This window comes from Canis lupus, chromosome X (assembly GCF_011100685.1).
Source record: "Canis lupus familiaris isolate Mischka breed German Shepherd chromosome X, alternate assembly UU_Cfam_GSD_1.0, whole genome shotgun sequence".
Taxonomy (NCBI): domain Eukaryota; kingdom Metazoa; phylum Chordata; class Mammalia; order Carnivora; family Canidae; genus Canis; species Canis lupus.
The window spans coordinates 25556095-25568043 of NC_049260.1; the positions used below are offsets into that span (position 1 = coordinate 25556095).

Sequence of the window (11949 nt, forward strand, 5' to 3'; positions counted from 1 at the left end):
GGTTCTCCTGGAAGCCGTGATGTGAACCTTGGAGATGGTGAATTTACTGCTAGGGCTTTGCATAAAGTTGTAATGAAAAAAAAAAGGAATTTTAAATCACAGCTTTGCATTTTGTGGCTATTGCATCTGGATATACAACAGAAAACTAATGTAGAATGTCATATGCTTTTAATTCCATAAATGCTAGAGGGGTCTTCTTAACCAGGGAAAGCTGAAAACAAAAGCGTAAATGGGACACTGCTCCCTTGCTTGTTGTACAGGTGGGTGGATTGAAATCTAAACTCATAATATTGGAAACAGGTCTCTGCAACTGACAAATTTTTGCTGGGGTTTTGCCTACTGGATGGAGTCTCAAGAAAAAAGGAGCCAATGTCCAGATGCAGATACACTTTGGAAATTTTATAAAGCATTTTTTAATTTTGCTAATGAGTTATTAGAAAATCAGATTTCTGACCCTAGGGAGCCAATGATTTTCTGGCCCTTGGTGTGCATAGCTTTGCATGGCGCAATTTGGCCCCTACCACTGACAAGGTAAAAAGTGCATGGAAGAGCTTTGCTTGTCACTTAGACTTGGAACACAGGAGCCAGCCCTACAGGTCTCAGCTTTGCTGCTGCTTGAGGAAAAGCGACGGGTATTTTTGATTTACCGACTTCCCAGGTGCTATTTTTCTGGACCCGAGTCCAAGTTGACACCTGAGAGGCCTGCCCTGGACCCTTTCAGTGCCAGCACTACTTGCTCAACAGAAAGCAGACGCAGGCCCTGGAACTGCTGGGAATTGAGGACACCCCTCTATGGAGTTGTAGTTATGAACATGTGATGGATGCTGCCTAGACCAGCTGGGTCATTTGTGGATATCTGAGGAAAGGGCTTGTTCTCCAATGAGACTGTATAAAATGAAGCTGCAGGGAACTCCTGGGTAGCTCAGCGGTTGAGCTTTGGCTCAGGTCATGATCCCAGATTCCTAGGATCGAGTCCAGCATCAGGCTTCCCGCAGGGAGCCTGCTTCTCCCTCTGCCTATATCTCTGCCTCTCTCTGTGTGTCTCTCATGAATAAATAAGTAAAATCTTTTTTAAAAATATAGCTGCAGAAAGGTTCCTTGTTTCTGGTAAGGAGCCCAACTGCATTCCTAACCTGTGATTCCTGTTGAACACTGTGATTCCTGCTGCACACTGGGGGAGTGTGACTCTCTGCCCACCTCTGACGGATCAAATGCTGGGACCCCTTGGGGGTGGGATGAGTCACTGCTGTTGATTGTGTTCTGCTTTCCAGATTAGTTGCAATTTGCAAAAATGGCTTGACTGCCTGACTGTATGCCCTCACCTTTCTCCTGTTGTACACCCTTAGTAAGGCAGTTGGATCATTCAATGCAGCTGTCTCCAGAAAGGGATTGATTTTTTTTTTCTAGGCTGCTTGTTGGAAAAATGATCAGGACAAGAGGTCTGGGGAAAGGAGAGGTTACATAAACCCATTAAAAATATACTGAAAAAGGGATCCCTGGGTGGCGCAGCGGTTTGGCGCCTGCCTTTGGCCCAGGGCGCGATCCTGGAGACCCGGGATCGAATCCCACATCGGGCTCCCGGTGCATGGAGCCTGCTTCTCCCTCTGCCTGTGTCTCTGCCTCTCTCTCTCTCTCACTGTGTGCCTATCATAAATAAATAAAAAAAATTTAAAAAAAAATATATTGAAAAAAATCAGGATTTCACCCTGAGCATTTCTTTGCCCTAATGACGGGCAAATAAGAATATGAATGGATTCTTCTGGTTAAGTAGTATAAAAATGTTATTCTGTGAAAATGCTTGTGTCCCTCTCGCACACAACTGTTTCAGACGAAATGTCTGGGCAAAAAAAAAAAAGTGAAATGATTAGGAGAAATCATAAAGCTAGGATTAGTGAGTGGGACACACTGATGTTGGAACAACAAAACCTTGGTACATGGGAAGGCATGGGGCAGGGGATGGAGGTGGGGTGTTAATGATCTCTGTTTTCCAGAACTGCTCCCAGAAGCTATCCCCTCTTCCTGAAGGAAAACCACGCTGCCTGTGCCAGCTGCCCTGAGCACTTCAGATCCCAGGGGGACTTCCGGGTCCAGGTCGTGGGCCACAGTGTCACTCTGAGCTGTGGGGTCCCACACAGTCCTCACAGAGCACCTCCACATGCCCTCTCCACTCAGCAGGCCACGGACTAGTGTTGCTGACAGAACTCTCTGGGACTGACCACGTCAGGCACTTCCTCTGAGAGGCACCAGTGGGAGGCCTGAGGCAGGAGGAACCACACCAGCAAGCCACACTGGGGGCCCTGTTAGCCTCTACTGCAGTGCCTGGCCTGTGTGTGGTGCCTGAATTTTGTGAACTCTGTTTCCAGGGACACATGTACCCTCAGGGACTGTTTTTCTTGGATGTGGGCCCTGACCATCATGATGCTGCCTCAGCCCGGGAAGGCTTGGGGACAGCTTCATCTTACTGGCCAGGCTGTGCTGGGCCAGAAATGATCCCTCAGGCCAGGTTAAAGAAAAAAAGGTTCAAAAAAAAAAAAAAAAGGTTCATACAGGAAGTTATGAAGGAAGCCAGCTGGCTTTCTAAGACAGAGCTTGATGGCTCGTGGTCTCTGTGTTAACTGCTTCAGTCCAGAATCCCCAAAAGGCATACATGAGATCAATACCTTAGGTTGGCCTCAGTCTGTTGTGTGGAGTCCTCCTGATGATAATTTTGTAAAGACATCTTGGCCATGGGCCCAGGGAGTGGGTTATGCGGACAAGTTAACATAGCAAGAGGGGGACTGCTGTCCTTCCAGTGGCCTCCTTGCTAGGTTGATCCTTGGCTGATATCTGGCAACTTTCGTTTGGGGAGTGTTCCTGCCCTTCCTTGACTCGTAAGAGGGACTCACTGGGCCTAAAATGTGCAAACTGTGGGGTTTATACTGAGCATTTGCTTCCTTTCTCTGTGTTTGGAATTTTGGTCCATGCTAGGTGAAAGGTGTCTATGGGAGCAGTCCCCAGTAAAAAGTCTAAAACCTGAGTCTCAAAGAGCTTCCTTGGGCAGAAATATCACATATGTGTTGCTGAATTTTCATTGCTGGGGAAGAGTTTGCTCTGGGTCGACCCCTGGTGGGAGAGAGAGAGCAAAAAGAAGCCTGTACATGGACACATGGATTCCTCCAGACTCGGCCAGCCTGGGCCTTCCCCCCTCACGATCAGGTTGTGTGTCCTTGCCACATCACCGTAATAAGTCTTGCTCTGAACGCCACTGTATGCTGTGTCCTGGGAGAACTTCTAACAAATCTGAATGGGGTGCTGATCTTGAGGTCTCCCAATACAATCACCAATGGAAGTGTCATATTTTCTTATCATACTGTAGATGCTCTAGACTATTTTGAAATTTCAATTACATCGATCACTGCTTTGAAATGAAGGTAGATATTAGACCTGCCACTAGTTTCCTACTTAATGTATTCATAAGGAAGCATATACATTATAGATTTTAAAGTTTTTTTAAAATTTGACATTTTTACTATTATATTTTGACATGATTGATTTCCTTTGTAATCCTACGTACGTTATTTGCTGCATTATTCTGAGAGCCTGATTCTGAGGCATCCAAGCATTTCCCATTTCCCTGGCTGCCAGAGGGGTCTGCGCAAAAGTTTAAGACTGCCTGCATTGGGTTAGTACCCTGGGCTTCGATGTATTAATCACTAACAGGAAATTTATTACCTATAAGTGAATAAACATTTAGTGCCCTAAGCTTTATCCAGGGAGAAGGAAGAACTGGTTCTACAGATTATTGTTGACTCTTGCTGCCCCTGTAAAGTCACTTTATGATTCTATGCCCTGCTTGTTCAACATGACAGTTATATATGTATCTGAAGGGTGAGATACCATTAGGGGTTTATAACAATGTTGCGCTTCCTAAAACTATAATGCCTCTTTATAGAATACAAGTTTCTTGTTGAACTTTATTGTATAAAGTCTCAAACGAAAATTCTGAAAATCTCTGACTTTACTTTCAGGTGTCTCTGTGATCACAGATTGCCACTTAACTCCAGTTGGTACAAGGACAGCCTTCTACACAGCCAGTGGAGGCGGAAGTGAAGAGAGAGCCAAGTCAACCCTTGCCAATCCTGACATGTCATAATATTAAATGTCCTGATGCCACCTCCAAAGGTAACTTAATTTTTGATTATGTTGGCTAAGTTTTTGATATTATTTTTTAAGGTTTTATTTTCATGAGAGACACACAGAGAGAGAGTGGCAGAGACACAGGCAGAGAGAGAGGGAAGAAGCAGGCTCCATGCAGGGAGCCCGATGCGGGACTTGATCCCGGGACTCCAGGATCACGCCCTGGGCCAAAAGCAGGCCCTAAACTGCTGAGCCACCCAGGGATCCTCCCAGTTTTTTATATTTTTAAAGGCCTTGCTTAAGCTCTGAATTTTTTTTGTAATCAATGGTCAACATCGTAATGTTTATTATAATTTAGTATTATAAATTTGATTTTAGCAGATTCAATGGAGAGAGTCACTAAAGGTATGACAATAGCTTATTAGAGTAGTAGCCTGCTCCTTCCTTGGAGATGTACAGAGAAGTGTCACCTGTTGGCACATGTGTTCCTTCATGATCAAACAGTATGGATCAGAGGATTTTCTAATTGTCTATAACTAAAGTTTTTCTTTAATTGAATACAAAAATATGCATATAAAAATAAGAAAGTTTATTTGGCATTATTTTTTTTACACTCTTCTGCCTCTGGCTCCTTATATTTTTTCACGGTGAACTGCACCTGTGTGGCCCCCATGCCTTCATAACTTTGCACAGAGCATCTCCAGCATCATATCATCCATGCTGACCGAACCAATGATGGGCCTGAAGAATAGCTCCACGATGACATCAGCATTGACATATCTCAGCAGGAAGAGGGCACTATTCAGTTCGGTGAATCTGGCTTGGTACCCCCTGTGGGTCATCCTGATGTGGTCACTGAGTATCTGCTGAGCTCCCCACTGGAGTCCCTGAATGTACTTCACGCAATGAAGGCCTGGCAGGTCTGGAGGAGAAAAAGGGAGCAAAGTCTCTTTATTGTAGGTGAACAGCTCACTTGGCATCCTTTGCTCATCCGTTTCTGCCCCTTCCCACATTAAACAAGAGTCCAAAGCTTCCTGCTTAAGAGGGCTCTCTAGAACAAGGATAAAATGCCGCACTAGTTATAAGCTTTTAGAAGCAATGCTTGGGAGAGTGAAATACCATTTAGTTATTTTATAGGCACTGTGTTTGTATCCTCACTTTTAAAAACTGCTGGCCTTGAGCCAGCATATGCACATTTATTCACTAGGACAGTAGAGTATCATTTAATGAATTATGGCTCTAGTTCACTGTACACATAGGAAGACATTAAGATTACTTCAAGAAGTGAGCACCTTGACCTTTTACCTATGGGAAAGCAGGCTACTGTAGAATGACTACAGGTTTTGCCAGATGTCAAATATTTCACCATCTTCTGTAGAATTTCCCACAGCAATACCATGATTACCTAGCTGACGGTGGTAAACTTCACAGCCACAAATAGTGACTTGTGAGTCTCATTCTAATTGTTGGCCTATAGGCTGATTTTAGTCTTGAGTCCCATAGTAATTTCAGAGATAATACTGACCATTTAGCTCCTTGTAGCATGATTTCTGTCTTGGGGAAGATTGTTTAAAAACTGACTCTAATGAATATTGCAAAAGCATCTTTTTAAAAATACTAAACAAAGAGGTCTTTAAAAGCACTGTCTTACAGGCATTAAAAAGTTAAAAATATGCAAACATCTTCATTTTCAACAGGTTCAAAAGTAACTTTTCAAACAGGGAATGCTTGACCTTCTTGCAGGATAGTGTGATAACTCTGGTAAAAGTGAATGAAATACAATGTAGGAAAGATAATGTGCCTGTAAGTTGTATAAAGACTGTGGTAAGAGGAGGCTGCTTTTAAAAGTTCTTTGATCCTGCAGGACAGTAATATTACTGTAAAGTTCTTTAACTTGTATTTAAATAATGACCAACTTACTGTGCTGTTTAAACAATGTCAGTGAAGATGGCAATCGCTTTCTTTCCCTTTCCTATAAAATCCAGCAGTAAAGTATTTCAAAAACAATATGGTGACCAACAGAGTAGCAGGACCAGCCGGTATTCTTTAAAAAATAGTAACAGGTGAGCCATTCCTATCATAGGCAAACATGTCTGATAAAGTGAGAATGAAATTAAGCCACATCTGTACTCCATATTCTATTTCCAATTGCCCCCCTCCATACATTACCCCCCTACTCCCTAAGGTCACTATCCAGACTTGAGACCCCATTTGAGTGGATTCCATTGATGAGAGGAAGAGGAGGCTTGCAAGAAGTTCCACCAGGACTGTGAAGCTCCTCTAGGTCTGGATTCATGGCTCCTTAAAACTTGAGTGAACTCCTCAGTTTCCGAGTCACTTTCCTCTGCTTTCCTACTATACTCTCCTTTTTTCACTGCACCCCCACCACCTCCTTGCAAAAGGTATGCCCATAAAGTAAATTCAGGAAAGAGAAAATGTGGACAGATGGACTCCACAATTTAAAAAAGTGTTTAAACATAAAGATCAGAGGATTCACAACAAAAGGATAAACATCTAAGAAAAGGCACACACTTAGCAGGTGCATTTGTGTTGAAAACACACTTAGCTTAGCTGATTAAAGTCACAGTGAGAGGATTCAGAGAACTAGATAGAATAAGGGAGGTGTGTGTGTGTGTGTGTGTGTGTGTGTGTGAGAGAGAGAGAGAGAGAGAGAGAGAATGACCAGAGTATGCTAAACAGGGTGGAGGGAAAGAGGGAAACTAGTGGAATGTAAAGTTCAAGAAGCTGAGCCCCTGCCTTTCTTTTATATTCCAACAGAGCTAGGCACATGGTAGATGTTTAAGAACACTGGCTGAAAAAAAAAAAAAAAGAACACTGGCTGAAGAATGATCTGAAGAACCATCTTGGGCACTTACTACAAATGCGGATTTGCAGACCCTGGACCACAGCTACCAAATCAGAACCTCCAAGGGAGGAGCCTGGTAAGACTTTGAAAAAGTGCCCCCCTCCCCTTATGCACAGCCAAGTTTGGAAAACAACAATATAAGCAAAAGGTGACTTACTGTGATCCCTGGGATGAGCTGTGGTCTCTAGGTCTTGAAATGTGAGTTCTGAATGAAATATTATCCTATTAGATACTGCTCTGTGCCCTTTCACAAAATGCTAGGCAGGAGCATAACCAGAGACTCCTGGTGTTAGGGAGGGAAAAGGTGTGGAGGGAGCATTATACAAACTATCCCAACTCAAGCTGCCTGGAAACTTTGTGACCACTTGTGACCCTTTTGGAGGGATTCTGGTCAAAGACAGCTCTAGTAATGGCACATACTCAAGAAAAGGTGCTGGGTAGCCCATGGAGATGTTCTCTCATGATGTGGTTGGTGTGTGGGGGGCAGTGTCCAGCACCTAACAGACAACTTGAAAGTGTGTGCAGCAGACATCCCATGGGGGCTGGGAGATCCATGTTCCACGACTCACTGGCCATTACTGTGGAGTAAAGTCACTTGGGACTAGGTTACCTAATCTGCAAATGGGATGGAGTCAGGGTGAAGGGCAGAGGGGCCTGATGAGGAGGTCCCTAGGGTCTCTGCAAGTTCTAAAAGACAGTGCTCCTGCTGGCAGTCCCTAGTGTTTTTTCCCTGCCCCCTTAGTACCCTGATACGGACACACTGAGGAGGACATAGTCCAGCTGCTTAGGACCATAAACGTGATCATTCAGAAGCAGTCCCATGAAAGGCAAGTCCAGCGTCCTGCATGACAGTGTCCCTGGGAGACACTCCAGGACTCCTTAACAAAGCTTTCCTTTCTTAGGAGCCTGAATAGATTTCCTTTCACAAAAAGTTGTAGTTCACCTCAGAACTGGGTTTCAGAAAGACATGTGGCAGGATTTGCAGTGAACACAAAGTTGTGCGCTTTTTTTTTTTATAGCTACACTACTGGATTTAAAAGACTAGAGGAGGACCAGCCCTGTGCCTTGATGGCACCAACTTTTCCTTAGTAACAGAGGGGGGAGAGAGATAAGTACTAAACTCCATCACCCAATCCCCCTGCTCTCTGTTTTGCGTCTGACAGCAGCCCACCCACGAGGAGTGCTTTCTGGAGTTCCCCCAACTCTGCTGAGTTACTCGAGATTCTTCGCTGGTTCCCCGACCCTCCCCTGACCACCGAAAACTCTTAAGTGCCTGTGCCTCGGCCAGCCGTTGCCCGGAGTTTTTCTGAACGGAGGAAAGCCCGCGCCCGAGGTCTCGCACTTACCCGGGTTAAAGAGCACGGTCCCCTTGAGGTAGGCGTACTCCTTGGTACTGATGTCCAGGCTCCAGCACTTGGCAAGGAAGCACTTGATGGCTTGGACTTCAGCGGCCGTTGGCAAACGCCCGGCCTCGCGCGGCGGTACCAAGGGGGGCGGCTGCGGGGTCGGAGGCGGCGGCTCGTCGCCCGCGGTCTCCCGCCGCCTGGTGGTGAGGATCCTCTGCAGCAGGCTGGGCTCCGAGGTCTCTACCGTCTCAAAGTTCAAGCGGTCCTGGGCCAGCTCGAGCAGGAGCAGCGGCGCCCAGCTGTTGCGCACCAGCACCAGCTGCTGGTCCAGAGGGAGCACCTGGAAGCAGGGTAAGTACTTGACAAAGCGCAGCGTCTTCAACAGGCCTGCCGAGGCGGCCTCGCAGACCACCTGTGGACTCTTGAGGGCCACTCGGCGCTGCGCGTCACACCGGGGGTCCCACCAGGGGGCCGCGGGCTGCATCTCCCGAGCCGCGTGCGTCTGCTTGGCGCTCGCGGGCAAGCGGTGGAAGATGCTGCCGGGGCGCGGGTGCTCGTCCCCGCAAAAGCAGCAGCGGGACAGGTACGCCACGGCCTGCCGGCCCGGCAGCTGCTCTCTGCCCCCCGGGCCCTGGGCGCTGTAAGAGCGGCCCCACCACGCGCCCCCAGGCCGCACCTCGGGCGTTTCCGGCGCCACGTGCGTCTGCTTGGCGCTGGTGAGCAAGCTGTAGAGGATGCTGCCCTGGCGCGGGTGCTCTTCCCCGCAGAAGCAGCAGCGGTACAGGAGCACCGTGGTCCGCGCCCCCGGCAGCGCCCCTCGGCCCGCCGCGGGCTCCGCGCCGCACGAGCAGCCCCAGCACGCGCCCCCCAGCCGCGCCTCGGGCGCCTCCGCAGCCGCGCGCGTCTGCTTGGCGCTCGTGAGCATGTTGTAGAGGATGCTGCCCTGGCGCGGGTGCTCTTCCCCGCAGAAGCAGCAGCGGTACAGGAGCGCCGTGGTCCGCGCCCCCGGCAGCGCCCCTCGGCCCGCCGCGGGCTCCGCGCCGCACGAGCAGCCCCAGCACGCGCCCCCCAGCCGCGCCTCGGGCGCCACCGGGGCCGCGTGCGTCTGCTTGGCGCTCATGAGCATGTTGTAGAGGATGCTGCCCTGCCACTGGTGGTCCTCGCCTGCCATGGCCCGCGGTGCCCGGAACCCGACTCTGTCCGGGTGGCGGCCGCCTGGGATCTATTTATACCAAGCGCGCACGCACGCGCGTCGGCCGTCTCCGCCAGGGCAAGGGCGCGGAGGGGGGCGCGGGCGCTGTGCTCGGGAGTGTTCGCCCTTGACCTCAGCGGTTAAAAAGGGGCAGATGCTCCTTAAAGGCTGAGAATGAAGGGGGGGCGGAGGCATGGGAGCTTCTGGACACTCCGTTCCTCTCGTTCCACCCTTCCCTGCCTCTGGAAGGCAGAGCGCAGAGGAGGTAGCAGATAATCCGGGGGCAGGGTTCCAACTCTTTTCACTGAAACCAGGCATCTCGTTTGCTCCCTTTATTGGAGGGGCAGGCGCGCCTCATTAAACGGGGACCATCTATTTCTATGCCATCGTTGAATACTTTCATTAAGTGCTCAAACTTTCTATGACTTATGTTTTCCATATGGATGGGGAAGTCTCGTTTTCAGGGAACTTGAAAAGTAAAGACCACGGACCAGCGATAAGAGCATTGCGTGGTAACTTGCTAGAAATGCCCCACCTCGGTCTCCAGCCAGACCTTCTGACTCTGAATCTGCATTTTAATGAGGTTCCCGGGGCGGGAGGGGAGTGGGGGTTGCATGCCCTTTACATTTTGAAAAGCGCTGCTTTAAGGATGCAGTCATAAGCGTTTTGTTTGATTCAGTTGATATTCATGAACACCCACTTTATGTATTAAAGAGCAAGAGTGACCAGGATGTAAAAGGGGCTAATATTTGGGGGTTATAATAATCGCAGGTGCTAAAAGGTTACTTCAGTGAGAACTTTGGGTTCTTCTAAAAAGTATTGCCTTGGGTAGTCGTGTAATTAATGTTTCTTCTCACACCCCTCCTACCTCAATAATGAGAAACACGGGTTTCAGGAAGCCTGGCTCCTTTGTTTTTTTTTTTTTTTTTTTTTCTTTTTCTTTTTTTAAAAGATTTTATTTATTTATTCATGAGAGAGAGAGAGAGAGAGAGAGAGAGAGAGGCAGAGGGAGAAGCAGGCTCCCTACAAGAAACCCAATGTGGGACTCGATCCCAGATCCTGGGATCACTCCCTGGGCTAAAGGCAGATGCTCAACTGCTGAGCCACCCAGGCGTCCCAAGCCTGGCTCCTTTGATCCTCACTGGCCACACAGCCTCCTTCCCTGAGTTCTATACAGGCGCTGAGATCAGTGGGTCTTTCCACATCACCACCTGCCCCCGTTGTGTAACTGTTTCACCAACCAGCTGCTTAACTTCAAACTCACAACCCTTTAGTTTTCAGATTCCTCATCTCTAAAATGGGAGGTTTGTTTAGTGATTTCACGGGTCCGGGGCTGAAGACTAATGTGTACCAGTTGCCATAGGATCATCTTTCTCCTTTTGTAGTTTCTCTGGGGCCTGGAATTCTGAGCATAAGAGGAATACCTAGGAGACACTGATTTGCATTCAACCTGAAATTTTATTCTGCCTGTGAGGGGCCCTACAACACAAAGGTTAAATCTCCAGCACTGGCACCAGATTGCCTCAATTCTAATTCCTGCCCTCACTCTTTCTAACTCTATGGCCTTGGGCCGTGTATTGGTTTCCTATTGGTGCTGTAACAAATTACCACAAATCTAGTGGCTTAAGGCAACACAAATTTATTATGTTATAGTTCTGGAGGCCAGCGGTCTCAAATCAGTTCCACTGGGCTAAAATCAAGGTGACATTCCTTTTGGAAGCTCCAGGGGAGGATCTATTTTCTTGCCTTTTCCAGCATCTACAAGCGGCCTGTATTCCTTGGCTCCTGGCCACATCACTCTTACCTCTGCTTCCATCTCCATTCTTATTCTTTTAAAGATCCTTGTAATTGCAGTGGGTAAAGCCACATAATCCAGAATGATCTCCCCTTCTCAAACTTTGTAATTAAATTACATCTGCGAACTCTCTTACCATGTGAGATAATATATTCCCAGCTTCTGAGTGTTAGAATATGGACACCATTGGGGCGGCATGATTTAGCTTTTCACAGGACAGTTCCTTAAGCACCTGTGCCTCACTTTCCTTACTTGTAAAGTGTAGACAATTAGCAGACACAGACAATTAGTCTGTGAGATCATTTCCATACATGAGTTACCCCATGTAAAATATTTGCCTGGTACATGATAAGTGTGGGATGTATCAGCCATTGTCCCCCCCTTCCCTTTTAATATCATGTGGGATAACTTCAGGGTTGGTTAGGAGGTGATGTTACACTAGCACTGCCATTATTCCATCTCTCCTAGGGAAGCCCACCCTCACCTTCAACCCAGAAGCTGTCTCTTTTTTTTTTTTTTCTGCACGTCCACATGTCTTGGCCCAGACTCAAAGCACTGCATGGGCCATCTGGTCCACAATGATAATATACCTTGGAAATGTTATCTCCTTGTCCATGTCATGCCATTTCCAATA

The 11949-nt window shown here is 47.6% G+C and overlaps 1 protein-coding gene across 1 annotated transcript; it reads right to left on the reverse strand.

Moving 5' to 3' along the window:
- Positions 1-4684: 4684 nt before the first annotated feature.
- On the reverse strand, positions 4685-9514 carry LOC119868269 (nuclear receptor subfamily 0 group B member 1). The gene is made up of 2 exons (XM_038587127.1): positions 8329-9514; positions 4685-5038 (listed from the first exon to the last, which is right to left on the reverse strand). The coding sequence occupies exons 1-2, from the start codon at positions 9497-9499 to the stop codon at positions 4794-4796; spliced, it is 1416 nt and encodes a 471-aa protein (XP_038443055.1). The 5' UTR covers positions 9500-9514; the 3' UTR covers positions 4685-4793.
- Between the last annotated feature and the right edge of the window lie 2435 nt (positions 9515-11949).